The sequence below is a fragment of the Manis pentadactyla genome, chromosome 9, assembly GCF_030020395.1.
Source record: "Manis pentadactyla isolate mManPen7 chromosome 9, mManPen7.hap1, whole genome shotgun sequence".
In the NCBI taxonomy this organism is placed as follows: Eukaryota; Metazoa; Chordata; class Mammalia; order Pholidota; family Manidae; genus Manis; species Manis pentadactyla.
In genome coordinates this window covers 74,177,310-74,195,531 of record NC_080027.1, presented here as the reverse complement: position 1 = coordinate 74,195,531, position 18,222 = coordinate 74,177,310, and the positions used below count along the sequence as shown (strand labels likewise).

Here is an 18,222-nt window from a genome sequence, read left to right as displayed (position 1 = left end):
CAGAGGTGTGGTAGGGACCAGATGGTATAAGGCATGGGAAGGAGTTTGGGTTTCGAATGTGGTGAGTCTCAGACACTGTGGTTTGTCACTCAAGTGGGGCTGCTTTGTGTAGCTGGAGAGAGGAGATGGACAGCATGAATGAAGAGCACAAGGACAGCTCAGTGGGTCAGTTCACCCAGCTCTGACACCCCCTTTGAACTCAGGGCAGCAAATCAGATCAAGGTCAGGTACAGAAGAGAGAAGGTGGGCAAGGGTTTAATGATTGCAGAAGTGGAAGAAAGAGCTGTTGACTCTGTCTCTCATTTGCCTTGCTCATCAAAGGGTCTGAATTATCAATGCGTGCCCAAATATTTTAAAGCTGGGATCTCTATAGAAACAAAATCTTCTGCAGAAATTTTCTATGTGCCAGTCTCCTGTCCAAACACCTTAAGCATTTCATTTTACAGAATCCTTATAACAGCTCCATGAGAGAGGTACTCTGAATATGCTCACTTCACAAATGTAAAAGCTAAAGTCCAGAGAGTTTGAGTAACATGTCCAAAAGTGAACAAATACGGCACTGCTGTGGTTGGAGCAGGGGCACAAAGCCTCCTAGGGAGGTGTTTTACAGCCTGTTACTCCAAGGAGCCAGCAGAGAAATCACATTTCTGAGGCCCCTTCCACTAGCACATGCCATGAGTTTAACTATGCAAAGAACTTGCTGTGGATCTGTGACATTTGGGTTAGTTACTTTAGTATTTGATTTTGCCTCTTTGTTGTAGAAGGTGATTTAGGAGTTGTTGGAAGGGGAAAATCAGATGAATAAAATCAGGGATGTGGGTGAAACAGGCAATGAAGCAGGAAAGCAATGAAGCTGTCAGCAGCCTACCTGGGACCTGCATGGGCGCAATCCTACATTTCTGGCCAAAAAATGTGGCCTCCCCAAGCCTGAGGCCAGCTGATGTCTTACACACAGTTCAGCCCTTTCTATGGCATCACAGCCTTTGCACCTTTAACAGACATCCTGACTAGCTAAAAGATTGTTGCTTCCTGGAACAGCAATGATTATTTCCGAAAGATGGAGTAATAACAACAGCTATCATTTCTGAGCACTTACTATGCAACCATCACTGTGCAAAGCGTTTTCACACACATTATGCTCCTGAATCCTCTCAAAAATCCTGCTAGGAATCCCAGTGGCCTCACCCTTGTCCTAACCCTGCTAAGCATTTGTATTGCCTCCACTTGACTGACATAGAAACTAAGGTTCAGAGAGGTGAGGTAACTTTCCCCCAAATCACACAGCTAGTAAACAGCTGAGCTATAGCTGTCTCACACCTAAGCTCATTCTTCTGAGACTCAATTGATATGAATTTGGGGGTGGGGGAGTGGAAAGGGGACTCTTTTCTACTGTACAGGAAACATGATTTATTTATCACTAAGGTTACTAATAGGTAGGTCTGACATTTTGTAAGAACATATCCATCAGTTGGCCTGGAAATGCCCTGAAATGTGCTTGGGAGTCAAATGCCTGTGACAATTGACTAATTTAAATAATTTTGCACGGGAACTGAAGCCATATTAAGACAAATCTTTATTTCCATCCCTATATGAATGTCACAATTAACAGACATATGACACAACTTAGCGGCTAATGGATGGAACAAAATAAGAAGTAAATTGTCATTCTTGGCATTTTCCCAATGACATTTGCATTTTCATTTCTATTAGAAGTCCATTTTAGCAAAGAAATGTCGCATTAGTCACTTGAAACTGCTCTTCGCTAGAAAACAATTGTAAATGTAATAAGCAAAAAGAATAGAAAATGCCAACAGAAAAAAAGAAATCCACCTGGGGTCAGATTCATCATTTGTGGAATGATTTAGCCTTCCTCTGACGTTCATACTCCAGGAAGGAAAACGTGGAAAATTTTAGGGTACTCAAGATTTGCAAAGAGTAAAGGAAGGGGGAAAAGGAATTAAATTGCAGTCCCACTAGGTAGGGATCAAGTACAGATTCCCCCAACTCTCAAGAATCATTTTACATGTTCAAATTGCCTCATAGTTACTGAGTCCCTCTTCTGCAGAAGGCATAGAGTTGCTATGAAAGGATACAATAAGGTCATGATTGCTTTAAAATTATTCATAATAAAAACACATTTTGAGACTTGATTCTAAATGTTAAACCTAAATTTGAGCAATTTAATTGCCCGTTGAATAGAAATGAAATCCCACTGGTAGGCAGTTATTTCTTACAACCAGTGTGTGTGAAATTGAAATCTTAAGATACCATTTCAAATATTCACTTTCTCTAAGGAAGTTCTCCCCAAAGAGTTGTGAAAGATAAGAAACTGACCTGAAGTCATAGGCAGTAACCTCTCTTTCTTTACACACTGGGTCAAAACAGAAATATATTATTAGAAGCAAACTTTATGCCCAAAAGTTGGCGGTTCAGAGATTACTCAAGGATATATTTATTTTAACAACTAACGTGAGCCCTACGCAAAGCTGCAGCAAGGAAGATAGCAACTTACCAGATTTAATAAAAGCAACCAGATGCAAATATATCTTCTAGTTACCAAGATAGTGAACATTAAAATGGAAAATGCTTATATGTTTTGTATAGGAGCAATAAGAGGTGAGGCAAAACGTCCCTGCTGTTTGCTTTTTAAAAACAGGGAATAATTTTTTAATTTGGGTGGGAAATTATTATTTTAAACCCCCATTTCACCCTTATATTTAATTTTCAGGATCTTTTCATTTATTTTCAATTTTTTTATTTCTTTTTTTATTGCGGTATAATTGACATATAACATTATATTATTGTCATAATATGATAGGTGTGTAATATGATTTGATACTTGTATATATTGTGACATGATCACCACAGTGAGTCTTGTTAACACTTATCATCATACATAGTTCCTCCAATTTTTTTTCTTGTAATGGGGACTTTTAAGATTTACTCTTTTAGCAACTTTCAAATATGCAATACAATATTATTAACTATGGTCACCATTTTGTACATTATAGCCCCAGGAATTACTATTTTGTAACTGGAATTTTGTGCCTTTTGATTCTCTTCACCCATTTCACCCACCCTCACCTCCCACTTCTGACAAGCATCAGTCTGTTCTCTGTCTATGATCTTGGTTTTTGTTTTTGTTTTTTAGATTCCACATGTAGGTGAGGTCATACGGAATTTGTTTTTCTCTATCTGACTTATTTCACTTAGCATAATGTCCTCAAGTTCCATCCATGTCATTGCAAAATAGCAAGATTTCATTAGTTTTATGGCTAAATAATATTCCATTGGTTATATATGGCACATTTTCTTTATTCATCTATTGATGGACACTAAGGTTGTTCCCCTATCTTGGCTATTGCAAATAAGGCTACATTGAACATGGGGGTGTATATATCTTTTCGATTTAGAGTTTAAGTTTTCTGAATTGGAAGAAAGTGAAATTGTTGGATTCAATGGAATGCAGTGAAATTGCTGATTCAAGCTCTTTTAAAATTATCCCAATGATGTCTTTTGCTATAACATAGCAGTTGTGTGCTTAGTATCTGCCCAATGCTTTCCATGCATTTCATCTCATCTATTATTACCCTCACCCCACTACAGGTTTATGTGTCACACTTTGCATGCATTCACTCATTTAAACCTGGCAACAACCAATGCAATAGGTTCTGTCATCCCCATTTTACTAGGAGTTTAAATTCCTGCTGTTAGCTCAGGTTCACAAAGGTGGGAAATAGTGACTTGGAAGGCAGGCCGCCTGACTCCAAGCTGCTACCCCAAAACTGACTCCTCAGATTAAGTAACTTTCCTTGGCCATGCTAACTGATAAAAGCCTAAATGAAACCCAAGCAGTCCAATTCTACAGTCCCAGCATTTAACCACCACATTGACTGGTTCAGTACGTAAACTGCTAATCACAACCTATATGTTTATTTTCATTTCTGACTGTAGAGTGGTAGGTTACATATTTATTACATAATTTCGGCTTGTCTAAAATTTCAAAGAGTTTCTTTAATTAAAAACAAGGGTCTGATCAAGAGAATGTCTTTTATATACTGAAGGCCTTGACTGGGGCCCAAAGCTGCTGTTAAAGCTTCTTTTGCCTCACATACTCACACACACACACACACACACATAGTCATACACACGAATTTTAATTATATCTGTTAGGGACTCAGGCCTTGGACATGGAGATAAGAAAATGACAAGAGCATGCAGACAATAGTAAATTCTGGTTATACTTGTGAAAAGTCAGTGAGGGTTGGCTCTGCACAGGGGAAATGAGGCATCCAGGGATTCACTTCTGACTTCAACCACCACCTCTCAAGAGTATAAACTCAGGCCCTTCAGTGTCATCTTTAAAATGCGAATAAATGTCTATGGCCATGATCCAGACCGTTTATATAAAACTGAATTCTGAAACTATTGGGTAGTTTCCTCTTTACAAGACTTGTGGCTGGTGTTATGCACATGTAGGCCTTTAATGGTAATTTCTGAATGCAATCATTTTCAAGGAACTCTGAGGGCCAAAGGACCCAAAGTTTTTCTCTACAGAAAGGCAGCCTCTTTGCCTCCTCCTCGCCGCCCCCCGCCCCCCTGAGGTCCTGCCTCTTCCTAGAATTTGCCCTCTAGGGCTGGAGATTGGAGGGGGAACCTGAACTCCAAAATCAAGTCTGGCTTTTTTCCCTTGCCCTGACCCAGGGCAAAATAGTCTCCCGTGTATTGCTCTTGATCATTGGAAAGGCATTTCTCTGAGCAGGGTATTACCGGCACTTTGCAGGGGGGGTGCAGTTTAACCACAGGGGTCCGATTTTTGAAAGATGCTGAGGGAGGGAATTCTGCCGCCAGCAGATGGAGAGGAGACTCAGATCAGCGTGGTCCCTCCCAACCACCCCACCTCTGGGATTAGCTGCCCCTGGCGCTGCTCCGGCGTACCCAGCCCGTGAGGTCCCTGCTCGCACAGCACCAGTCGCCTCCGCAGCGCGGACACAGTCGCACGGCCGCAGCCAGCAGAGCCGCGCTGTGCGGGGCATCGCTGCGCACCGCGTCCGCGGACCACCCCGAACGGGCGCCAGAGCTACTCGCAACGCTTCATTTCTGTAGGTGCTTATTTCACATTCTTTTCTTTCTTCTTTGAGTGGTCCGCTGGTTACTTTCAGTCTTAGTTAACCAAAAGGGAAACGCCGAAGAGGGGAAACCCTGAAGAATGATTTAGAGGCAACCCAGCGGCATCTCCAGGGAGAGGTGTTCACTGAGCGACTCCCCGATGCTGGCCCCTTTAAGAGAGCAAGTCAGTCCTGATGCTGCGGCTGTTTGTATTGCTAATCCCCAGGAGCCCCGTTTAAAAAAAAAAAAAAAGGGAAGAAAAAAGGGGGGCGGGGACCGGGCAGCTGTCTCTTTAAATGTGATTTCCTTCTATTGTATTTGAATCGTGATCAGGAAAAAGGAAATGAAACCAGAGACAGAGGGAAGCTGAGCGAAAATAGAGCTTCCCGAGAGAGGAGGGAGCCGGGGAGAGAGGCACGGTCCCCTCCCCGCCCGCAGGCCGCCGCCCCCTCCCGGCCCTCGGCGGCGAGCTGCGCACCGCGCCGCGACCCGGGCCGAAGGTGCGAGGGGTTCGGTCGGCCGGGCGGGCGCGCACTATCCCCGCGGGCGGCGCGGAGCCGGCGACAGCGCGCGAGCCGAGCCGGACCGGGCGGCAGCAGCGGCGGCGGCGGCGGCGGCGGGACCGGGATGGAAGGTTAAGTCCTGAGCAGCAGCTGCTGCAGCCGCCCGGGGCCAGGCTGCGCGCCCCGGTCCCCGCCTCGGCCGCGGCGCGCCCGCAGCCCGGTGATTCGCTCTCTCTCTTTGGCGTTTGAAGGGAGCGCGGTGACTGTCCTTGAGCGCGGAGGGGCGAGCTCGCCGCCGGAGCGCCGGAGCAAGAGGAGGCGCAGGAGCGGCGGCGGCGGCGGCGCCCGAGCACCCGAGGGGGTCCGAGCCCCAGCAGCCTGCCAGCCCCGCGCCACAAAGGGAGCGCCCCCGACACCCGGCACACCACCTCCCTCCCCAATGTCCTCGGCCATCGAGAGGAAGAGCCTGGACCCCTCGGAGTAAGTGTGGCACCTCTGCCCCTGTCACCCATGGTCCACGGCCCGGGGAGGCGGGAGGCGCGGGAGGCCGGCGAGAGGGCTCCAGGTGCGCGCCCGCAGCGTGCCCTTGGCTCCCTCGGCCTTGCGCGGGGCTCCCCCTTCCTCACGGGTGGCCCCTGGGGCACTGGGTGAGGGGCCGGGCGACAGGCGGCAGGAAGAGAGGGTCGTTCAGGAGACTGCGGGCCCCTCCCGGCTACCTGGGGCGCTCCCAAAGCCAGCGTTGGCCAGAAAGTTTACACGGAGCAGGCACAGGGGGAGCTCGGAGGCGCGCAGGTGCAGTCCCGAGAGCGTTCAGGGCTTGATTCTGCCCCCTACTCCCCTCTGGCTCCTCCTCGGTCCCCATTCTCTTTGTCCAGTTGGCCCTTGAAAGAGGGACATTCCTAGTGGAGGCCTCCCGAGGCCCCGACGGCCCCCTTCGCGGTGCGCAGGTAGAGCGGCTGCCAGCAGCGCCAGGGGCGCGCCAAAGAGTGGGTGGGAGCGTCCACCTGGGACCTCTCTGGCCTCCAGAGACTGTAGAGCCGCTGAATTCTGAGTTAATCTGGGTACGTGTCCATCCTCCCCTCAGAGTCCACCGATGGGAGCCTATGAACCTCGAAAGTTAGTGCCCCTTTTTTATGTATAGGTGATTTCTGAGGATCGGTGTCTCATAAAGCGTTGATCACCGTCACAAAAGGGTTTGAGGTCAGGGAGCCAGAGCTCTAATGAGCGTTTGCCACATTGTTTTCTGAGCCTCTTCCTGGTTTGGAATGTTCCCCTATTCCCAACCTATACCTCCAACCCTTTCTTTAGTGTTCACTAGGGGTGAGAGGGTTGTTTAAGATGTCATTTTCCCCTCAGCACAAATGCCCTTTTTAAGATTCATTAGCTGTCTGGTATTGAGAATTTTTATTCCTTTGAAGTCTCCATCTAATCCTTTGAAGGGATTTGTTACACAGACCAAAGGAACTGGCTAATGACTTGTCCATTTGTGCTTTTAAGAGGCATTTGTTTTGTTTTGTTTTCCTGCTTTAAAGGAATTGTGCTTTCCTGACTGAAGTCCCCACCGCCCCCAATTTCAGTCTTCTATGGTGTTTATATACCTGGGTTTTACCCTCAGTTCCCAGCATAAACGCTCAGCATGTTCTCATAAAACACAGGAAGTACCATGGTCCAATGAGAATATAAACATCACTATTCAGTCTTGAAGGTTCAAACACAGTTCTATAAGGAGCTACATTTGGTCTAACAAAAACCCAGCTTTTCAAACAAATTGCCAGGAGAAAAATAACATTCCTTTTTAAAGGACTCCATCTATGCACACACTGGGTTTATTGGATGGGTTGCTCACTTTTTTACAATTTAGCCCTGAATTTTCAGAGCCAGGGCAAAACCATAGGAATACAATAAGAGTGAATTGGTGCCTAATGCCTTTTTGATCAGCAGAACTTTGTCACTAATCCTTTTATTAGAAAATAAATCTGGAGGTTTCAGTTCCCTGAAGGAAGTTTGCTCTTTTCAAAGTTTGTGCTTTTTCACTGAGATTAGAAAATTGAACCATCCTAACCTCATAACACAGCAGACACCTACCGAAGGATATTCACCTACTCCATCCTTCACTTCACTATTTGCCCAGTGAAGACAAGGCTCTAATTGAAGATGGTCAAGCTAGTTGAGAAATTGCTGCAGCCCATTTTCCTCCCCTCTCTCCTTGGAAATTGTTTAGAAAAGGTTATCCCAGAAATCCAAGCTGAGGTGATATTCAGGTGTAATATTCAGGATAGGCTCTAGGAAAATACAAAATTCAATTTGAGGGTGAATCCCACTCATTCTTTAGCTTGGGACACCCACTAAAGATAGTGTGACATTATCATTAATTATAGAAAGATAGAGCCAGTATCTTATCCTGTCCTTTCCTATCTCATCTCAGGCCATCACAGTAACTCTTTTCTTTCTACTGTGGACAGCTATCCTACTAGATACTACATCGTGAGATTACTTACAACACCAGTTTGGGCTGTAACAGCATCTCCAAATTACAGACAGAAACTTGCTTAAGCATATGCAAATGAAACATTTAGATGAAAGACAGCCAGAATTCATGAAGGTAGCCATTTCCTCTAGCATGCAATGGGTGGCCCCTCCCACTTCCCTGTAACAAGAGCAAGTCATTTTCATTCCTGGCAGTTTTGCACCAGCTATGTGTGAATTCTCCTCTTTCACGGTTGGCAACATCAGCATCAGGGCATCCAGCATAATCAAGTTTCCATGAGTGTTTTTGAAAGCTGGAAGTAAGTAAGTGTTTCGAAAGTGGAAAGAGAAGAGATGCAGTTCTGAGTTAATGCACATGAAAATACTGGGGATATTATTTTTCAGAAGGGAGATTGGAAGTCCTTATGTGGAAACAAGGAAAAGCAAGTCAGGCTTCAATGAATTCTTAAAACCATTTAAAGTCTTGAGTTTTTAAAGGAAAACTGCCTTGGATTTCACATCTCCTTGTTCTAGAAAGAGATATCTTTGAGGACGCCTGTACTTAATTTACACAATGTGAATGTGGTTTTAATATGCCTAAGTATTCACGGGTGTGTGTGCACATTACAGACAGTCACCTGAAGCTGTCAGAATGTGTTACCAACACTGATTATGTGAGTCCCAAAGTGTAAGGGGCGCTGAGCATTGTGGGCACAGGCCAATCAGGACACAAGGTCACCTCATAATCAGTGTCAGCTAGAAATAGGAGACAGATTTATACCCTGAAGGTACTGAGGAAGAAACTCTGAGGGTTTCACAGTTAGAAGCAGGTCCATTTTGAAAAACATAGTAGAATTAAAAAAAAACAGTTGTATTTGAGTAAGGGTCAAAAGAGCACTTGATAATTGTTATTGATCAACAGGTGTTGGGTGTTTCCTGTGCCCCATTTGGTGCTAGAACCATTTCGTCCACTCCCTTTATTTTCTTTTGACAAATAATTTTCAAATGTAAGGCAAAACTTTTCAGATTCCAGTTAAGCAGGGTGACCTGGAGATGCTATATGACTGTTTAAAGAAAGATAGTATCACAGGCTTAATTAACAATTGCCTGGATGGAGATTTCAGTCTATTTAGTTTCCTTCCACCCTCTTGAAAATAATCAGTCTCCTCCTCACTTTCTTCCTAAATCAACTTTATCCAAATTAGTTCTGCTTTTGTAAAATTTTCACATGCAAAAAGATCTGTTTGATGTCCTTTAGAAGTTTAACAATGGCCTTAACACCTGCAATTTTTCACAGGGATTCCTTTGGTAGGAAGGATGGGGTGTGGAATTTCTGTAAAAAATAAAATAATGAGAATTCCTATTACACCCTGATGAAATTTTTATTTCAGAAAAGGAAAACAACCTGAAATAATTTTTGGTCACTTTCCTTTGCTTCCTTGTTTCTGCTTCTGTGCAGTTGGGAAGAGCTGGAGATAGGATGGCACATAGATTCAATAGGGAAGTTGCAGACTTTCAGTCCTGTGGGTAGTCGGCTGTCCCTGCAGCTAGCAAGTCTTAGTCTGAGTGCCTCCTCTGGGGCTTGGCAGTACCCTTGAGTCCTGGGCACTGGAGGAGGGAAAGAAGAAGAATGTGAAGATAGACAAGGAGGTAGGAAGGGAAAGTAGAGAGAAGAAAAAGGGAGACCACAGGTGCCGAGGCTGGTGTGGGCTGCGGTGGGGGTGCAGTCCCACCTACAGGTGCCCTGGGTGCGTCCTGGTGCCCTGCACTTACTTCTTAGAGGAGCTGCAGGGAAGGCCCTGCTCTCTCCTGTCGGAAGTCAAGGCTAGAAGGGCCTCTCTGCAGTCTGGCCTAGGCATATGTAGTCCTGTCCTTTCTCCTTATGTCACTGACAGGCAACTGAGTGAGGTTCCCGGTTGGGCCCAGTGTGATTCCTGTCTCCCTGCTGCTTGTCTCACCATGATGACCTTGTCCCTCACGCTTGGTTTTCTTTCTAGGGAGCCAGTGGATGAGGTGCTGCAGATCCCCCCATCCCTGCTGACATGCGGTGGCTGCCAGCAGAACATCGGGGACCGCTACTTCCTGAAAGCCATCGACCAGTACTGGCACGAGGACTGCCTCAGCTGTGACCTCTGTGGGTGCCGACTGGGAGAGGTGGGGCGGCGCCTCTACTACAAGCTGGGCCGGAAGCTCTGCCGGAGAGACTATCTCAGGTATCCTGCCCTCCAGCCTCTGGGGCCCTCAGCAGGGAGGTGGGGCCACTGCAGACCTCAGAGTCTGGGTCTGCCCCCCTGCTCCAGCTACCTGCCTGGAATGAGGTCAGGCAGCCCAGGCTGAGTCCCAGCTGCCCCATGCAGAGAAGCAGTTGGCATTTCTTCCTGTTTGAGAAGGATGTTCTCTGGCATACATTCCTAGGTGGTGAAATACTAATATTTTAAAAGCAAGAGAATGGTAAACACAAAATTCAGAATAGTGGTTCCTTCTAGGAAACAGATAAGGGGGAGAGGGTTGTGGAGAAACACTCAGGGAATCCTAAAGGAACCGGTTTTGAGGGTGGGTTCTTGGGTGTTCATTTAATGCTTCAAAGCATACATATGGGTTATAAATATTCTTTTGTATGACTCTAGTATTATATGATGAGAAATTTGAAAATAGAAAGCATGTTGCTCCAAGCATATGACTGTCACGGGGTAAAGGCCCTGAAGGCAATGGTAGGTTTGAGTCCCAGCACCATGGCATTCTAGCTCTGTGACCTTGGACAAGTTACTTAACCGTCTTCAGCCTCAATTTACTCATCTGTAAACAGGGATAAGAGTAGCACCTACGTCCAAGGAGGAGGTGAGGATCAGATGGGGCAATACATCCAAGCTCTTGGCTTGGTGCATGGGTATCAAATAGATGGTGGCCTCTCTTGTAACTAACCCCATGACTTTATCATAAAGTATTTTCCTATCTAAAGAACAAAGAGATGGAAGAATGGAAGGGCAAAATAGGAACTCTGCATCACCTGGTGAGACAAGCTAAGGATGTCTCTGATCCTCTGGGTCATGCTGTTGGCTGTGTGAATTTTCCAGCACTCAATGAGTGCCTTTGCTTGGAATGTTCTAGCATTTCTAGTTTAATATTAGCTGCTGTGGAGGTAACTCTGTGCCCTCTACTGTCAGGTCTGCTCAACTGTATAGCTGTCACTTTTTTGCCATCTTCCTGGAGCAGAGAGTCTGTGGAGCATGCAGCCCTGATACATTAGGACCGCCCAACCCAGGGAAGCTTGTTTAGACTCTAGTGCCCTTGGCTGGCAGGCCTGCTCTTCCTCCCAAACCTGCCCTCAGAGCATTTTATGTTGAGGGGGGAAAAACCTGCAGGCACTTCCATGGTGAAGGAGGCTTATCTGTTTGCCCAGAGACTGATCGAATAAGCTTCTTTTTTTTTTTTCTAAATTCTCTGATAAAGTCCTTGCAAATTTGGTGGTTCAGAGAAAATAAGTAGGGCTTTCAGTGATCATGATTATAATTTTGGTCAATTTTTTATTGAGTTACAAGAAAACAGAAATGGGATAAACAGAGACTTGAATTTGTTCACTGCCAGTTTGCCAAGACAGTGCAGAAAACAGATGGGTAAATGATTCCCATTGGGCCCCTGACTACATCCCTGTCAAATCATTTGAATCTTATTAAGTGAAGTGCAGATAGAGTAAGGTCAAAAGAGCCAGGGCTTCTCCCTATCTCTACGATTTTATATAGCCTTCATGGATAAGCCCAGTGCTGCCTAGCCTTGTTAATCTTTTGCATTTTTAAAAAGAAGAGAAAAAATAGTCTGGGAGAACCCAATGTTAATTAACTTGTGTCTTGGTGGCATGAAATAATTCTTCTCCTTGCTACATTCCTAGGCAACATGTTAATTAACTCTGTGTTAGTGCAGGCGTTTCCAGCCATCCTTTAATATTTATATTATTGTTATTAAATTAAAATGGGCAGGAGAAAGCTTAAGTCCTCACACCTCTTGACAGAGGAGAAAAATCTTTTTATTTTGCTTCAGGGATGGTCCTTTAGCCATGGGCTTATTTACTTGCATTCTTAACATATCTGGCAGTGTCTTTTAAAAAGGCAAGTTGGGAGAGTGACTAAATGGGTTCTGTGATGGGTTCAGTCCTTCTTCCCCATAGGAAGACTTCTCCTGAGGATTTCCAATGGCTGATTTGCCTGTTACAGCCCTTTTCAAACATTTAGCCTCAAATAATTCTTGAGACCCCCCCACAGAACCTAAACCCTACCACTGTTGCATTGTACTACTGGGAACCTAATAGTAGCTGTTAACATCAGTGCCCGGCACCCTGCACTGCCCAGTGGTTTCACTTTGAACATCCAGCACCCACATCTGTTAGTGCCAGAAATATGCCTACTTCCTCCAGGCCCCAGCCCTGGTGCTACAGGAGCAGCAAAGCCCTGCAGCCTTGCCCGGAGCCAGAGAGACTTGGGGACAAAACTTACACCCCAGAGTCCCTGTGCCATCAGGCCAAAACTCCCAAATGAGGGTCTCTGCCCGTTGTTCGCCTGCTTCCTCTTCTATCCAGCCTCCTTTGCTGCCTTAGCAGCTTCCCCCGAAGCACATCCTCAGTAACCCTTGTCTCAGGGCCTGCTTCTGGGTATGCTGCCTGAGGCACCAGTTTGGGGCCAAAGGGGATGCTCGAGTTAGATGGCACATCCTGATTCATTTTTACCAATAGTAGAACCTAAGAACCTCAGAATACCAGAGCTGGAAGGGCCTGCAAGGGCCTGTCCTCCGGTTCCCTGGCTTTACAGCTAAAGACAGAGAAGCCAGGATAGGGGGTGTCATTAGCTCCAGGGCACCTGGCCAGTTAGAGATGATGCTGGGACCTGAACTTTTAGTCCTTCGTCCTTCCCTTCATTAGCTGCCTGATGTGTATTGTAATTTACCCCCAACTTCCCTTTAATAAACGCTCTCCTTGCTTAAGGGTCACCCCCGAGGCAGTTGGCTTCATTCCACACACACTGTGTTGTGAGTTGTTTATCCCTGCTCAGGCCCAAACCCAACTTACTGGTCAGGACACCAGAACTGTCTCATCACTCTGTGACCTCCAAGGTGGCAGTTCCCTGCAGCTCCACCATCTGCTATGCTGGGATAAATTGTTCTCCCCCAGTAATGAGTTTGCTCCCAGGTGGTGCCTCGAACAAACTCAGAGATCTTCAAATAGGAAGCAGAATTCAGAGGAAATCAGCTGGCCCCAGCTCTAACAACAAACTCTCCACCCACAAACCATGTCCTCATTACTTTTGCCCAAATGTTTCAAAATTTGTCAGCTCCCTTATCTGTCCTCCAGCCTCTCAGAATGTACCATTTGATTCTCTGCTATCCTGCAATTATTAAGAACTTCCAGTAAGGACATTTACCTTAAGCTGTCTTGAAGGTTTTATGTGGAAAGGACCTGCTTACATGCCATGTTACCAGGCATGTGTGAAGGTGACGTCCTGTAGCAAGACTGGTTCAGTTGGGATACACCGAGATGTGTTCAGACATCATCAGCTCTGGCCTAGCCCTTGACTATTGGTGCCTTGACATGCTCCTTTGGATCTTTCCAGCAGCCGATGAGATGGATGCTGTGGTCGCTGCCACTTCACAAGCTCAGAGGTGTCACCACGGTCAGTCAGGTACTCTGAGCTAGTGCTAGATGGAATCCAGGTCTTCTGATTCCCCTGATTGTGTTATTCCACTCTTACGGGCTGATTCTCAAACTTCAGCCTGAATCAGAATCACCTGGAAGTGCTCATTAGCATAGACTGCTGGGCCTCACCCCAGAGCATCTCAGTCAGGGAGGCCCGAGAATATGCATTTCTAACAAGTGCCAAGGTGATGCAAATGCTGCTGGTCCCAGGACTGCACTTTGAGAACCACTGCACCAAGCTCTGTCAGGTGCTCCTCCCACCTCAGGACTGAATATTGCTTGAAATAAGTGATTGATCATCTGGGCTTTAGGAGAGTCTTGATTTAAATGTCAGAAGAGAGGGTTCTCCAGGGATTCATGCCAGTGGAGCAGCAAGGATCTTGAATTAATATCTTCCACTCAGTATGGAGAGTTGCTGTTTGCCCTCCCAATCTCTGAGGCATGAGTTCCTACTCCACGACGTGATTTCCACCGAATCCCTTTGTCTCCTAGAAGCTGGGACCACAAGGAACAATCATATGATGATGGTCTTTGGAGCTAAAGGGAGGAATTCAAGACCAACCCTCTCCGTGGTTGAAATTAGTGGCTGCTGACATGATAGAATTTGGGGGCCTTAGAAAGATGCCTATTTCATTGCATTCCTAGTCAAATCCCTCTCAAAGAGGCCCACGGGTTTCCTCCAGCTCCTCTTCCAAAATTAAAGTTCCCTTGGGAAGGGACTCACCATACATGCATAAGCTCTTAAATTATTTGAGCCAGTCTTTTCTACAGAGGAGGAGCCGGCAGCATCCTAGAGGCATGGAGAGCGGTTGCTACAGGCAGGAAAAGGGCTCAGAAAATAAATGGGTTATGCCAAACACAAATGCCATAGATTTCAGTTTCATCCCAGAGCACCCTTTTACTTCCAGGGAAAACTATATAAGTCAACCATCTATCTGGACCCAAGTCTTTCTTGCTTCCTGACATCTTGGAAATTCAGCCTATTTTATGGAACCCATCCTCAAGCCCTCTTTTCCAGGACTGTCTCCTTAGCTTTTCTTTCTTCTTTCCCCAGGCTTTTTGGCCAAGATGGTCTCTGTGCATCCTGTGACAAGCGGATCCGGGCCTATGAGATGACAATGCGGGTGAAAGACAAAGTGTATCACCTGGAATGTTTCAAATGTGCCGCCTGTCAGAAGCACTTCTGTGTGGGCGACAGGTACCTCCTCATCAACTCTGACATAGTGTGCGAACAGGACATCTACGAGTGGACTAAGATCAATGGAATGATCTAGGCCAGAGTCCCCCAGTGTCTTTGGGGAGGTGTTTTGCTGAAGTCATTGTCTCCATAGGGTCTTCACTCTTAATCACTTTGGGGGTTTGAGGGTGGGATGAGGCATTTCTTAGGGGATGGTAGACCCTCACTGGGCACCAAAACACAGCATCCAGGTGACATAATGCAAGGGGCAAGACTTACTGTGGACTTGAGTTCAGACTTTAGGAGAACTTACAATGGCCACAGCCTGTCTGTAACAGCTGACTCAGTTAGTGAAGGAAAGGGCCTCTAGGGGGGTAGGCAGGTGCTGTGCCATCCTGACAGAACTTCACATTTACTGAGAGGGAGTTGTCTCATGACTTGTTAGGACTTTGGCCCTTGAAAACTAGAGATGTGCAATTGATTTCTTTTCTTTCTGGCTTCTATGACAACCCTGTTCCAATCGCTGTCCACATTAGGGAAGGACAGAGCAAAGAATGGCCATCCTTTCTTTCTTGGCCACCTTCCCAAGGCCTTACGCTTTGGATCCAAGGGAAACTGCATGGAGACACCTTTCAGTTGGGACTGGAAACTACAACTTTCAACCAAACAATAATTTAAAGCAATGCTGATGAATCACTGTTTTTAGACACCTTCGTTTGGAGGTGACAAGTTCCACAGATTGTTTCTATACAAATGTAAATCTTAAAAAAAGTTGTTCAACTATTTTATTATCTTAGATTATATCAAAGTATTTGCTGTGTGTAGTTAAAGAAAACTCTGAGGACAATAAAAATAACAGATGAAAATGCAGTGTTGTTTATTTGATAATGACTTATAATTTGAGATGGCAGGAAAATGGCTTTTCATATTGTAAAGGAGAAGTAAATAAGCAATTTACTTTTAGGTCAAATAAAAACTTAGGTTTATTGCTAGGGTTTATACGAGGCAGGCACATTTCTATATTACTAGCAATTATGTAACAGGTCATCATGTAGCTCAGAGGGATAGAGAATAATTAAGTAGTTATTGTAAAACGTACATTTCACTTCACATTGTATAGAATGAGCGGAAGGCAAGATCATTGCCTTTGGGAAACCTGTAACCTAGAAAGGACACAAATACATAAAACAGATTTCCTTTGGGAGAGAAGGTAATTACCTAGTTTGAAATGTGGCAAAGATGCTGAGCTTGACACTTCGATTTTCCAAGATGTGTGTCTCAGGGTATTTTATGACAAGTGGTTAAGAGGATCTTACTTTGAGGATTTAAAGCAGGCACCCCAGTGTGTGTGTGTGTGTGTGTGTCTTTCACCCTATGCAGGCCATTGTGAACTAAGTCAGAGTGCCACCTGCTGGTCATCATCCCTCAGCCCCATAGTTCAAGACTCCAAAGGAAGACAAACCTTGATGGATATACTTTTCAATTATGTCATAAAAATATTGGGAAGCATCTGGAAGCTTTAATGTGTTTAATTATCATGACAGCAGAAACACGCATCTAATGCTACCGTTAATTAACTGTGATACTCCTTTAAAAATCTCCATCGTTAGGGTTTGTTTGTTTTCTTCTAGAGGAGAAATCATCACGTGCTGGCTCTCTTGGTCTGCAAATGCTAAAAGTGGTTGGGAAATGTGACTGCTTAAGGTGGCCTATTCAAAACAAATCTAATAGTACTGCATTACAATCAGATGGTGGTAAGGTGCTGCCAGGGAGAGATGTTCTAAATCCATGAAGGGAATGTAGTTCTCCAGTGATGGTCCCTGAACCAATAGTATTAGCACCACTTGAGAACTTAACTAAAACTGAAGATTCATGTGCTCTACCCCAGACAGAGTGAATCAGAAACTCTGGGAAAGGTTCATCAATCTTTGTTTTAACAACCCCTGAAGTTGATTCTGACTCATGCTCAAGTTTGAGAATTGCTATTCTCAAACAGCCTCCAGTTAGGCAGATCATGCCCTCTAACTTGTTTATAGTTAATGTTTGATACAAAAGTTAATCACTGAGTAGCATTTCCACAAGTAGAAAAGCACTGTTGACCGATGATTCCCAAACTAAAAACTTTTACATAATTTTGTCACTCAGCTAACAGTGGTCATCTACCAGACCATTCACAAGTCAAGCCACAATTTTTAACCATATTAACATTAATTACAATAATAACAATAATAAAATATTTTAGCTATACAACTGTATTATGAGAAATATTAAAATAAAAATGATTCTTGCTTTGGAAATGTAAACGTAAACTTCATTCTTAATCCCCATGGTAGTGCAACACACGTAAGATTCAAGAACTTAGCTAAGACCTTTACCATCCCCAGTAAAGCAACAACTAACATTTTCCACTTGTCAGTGGTGCCATCTTGCGGAACTGTGAATGCGCAGTCACTCTCTGTGGCAACTCACTCCAGGGGCCAAATGTCTAACCCACAACTGACTGACTTGAGAGGAATAACCTGTAAAGAGACTTCATGAGGGACCAGCTCCTGGAATCTACCCTGGTGGTCCCTACCTGAGTGTGAAACCCAGAGTCAGGAGAAGCAGGCACCTGCTGCCTTCCCGGCTCCGTGCCTTAATTCAAGTTTGCTGTAACATTTTGCTCCCTCTCACCTAATTCATGTCTTACATACAGAACCAGCTTCTTTCTTTTGCTCTCCCTAGTAGAACCATGGCTTCTCAGGGAATCTTGGAAACCTAGGAAGTTACAATAGAGCAGTGGTAAGGAACTTTATCATCTGAAGACTTGGATTTGAACTGCAAGGATGTGACTTAGCACTTATCATGTGCCAGGCACTATTCTAGGTGCTTTACAAATATTAACTCCTTTAATCCACATAACAGCCCTGTGTGGCAGTTTCTATCTATTTCCATCTGCACTTCCCTACTGGGGAAATTGAAGCACAGACAGGGTTAGTAATTCACCCAAAGTCCTACAGCTTGATAAATGACAGAAGTAGGCTGTAACCAAGGGCCTTCACCCTGCGGTCTGCTACCTCTCTTAGGCTCACCTCCCTGAACCTACAGTTTCTCATCTTCAAAACAGGGAAAAATTAGTACCTTTCTCCCCAGGTTATTTGAAAATATTTGAGTTCAGTCTAGCCAGAAATGTAACCAAAGCACAATAATACAAGATTACCATCATAATTAAGATACGCAAAAAGTGCTGTGGAAACACAGATAAGGGAACAATTAAATCAGCCCAGGGTGGCTGTCTGGGGTAAAGA

General features: G+C 45.1%; 1 protein-coding gene across 3 annotated transcripts in view; it reads left to right on the top strand.

Moving 5' to 3' along the window:
- Positions 1-15,801, top strand: part of LMO2 (LIM domain only 2) — a 29,789-nt gene extending 13,988 nt beyond the window's left edge. Inside the window, exons 1-5 of one of the 3 annotated variants that reach the window (XM_036891783.2) lie at positions 4,956-5,102; positions 5,443-5,609; positions 5,864-6,092; positions 10,076-10,291; positions 14,813-15,801. In XM_036891783.2, coding sequence (XP_036747678.1) covers positions 6,052-6,092; positions 10,076-10,291; positions 14,813-15,032 — 477 coding nt within the window. In that variant the 5' untranslated portion in view covers positions 4,956-5,102; positions 5,443-5,609; positions 5,864-6,051 and the 3' untranslated portion in view covers positions 15,033-15,801. The other 2 variants (XM_036891782.2, XM_036891785.2) reach the window with 2 other exon arrangements.
- The last annotated feature ends 2,421 nt before the right edge of the window (positions 15,802-18,222 follow it).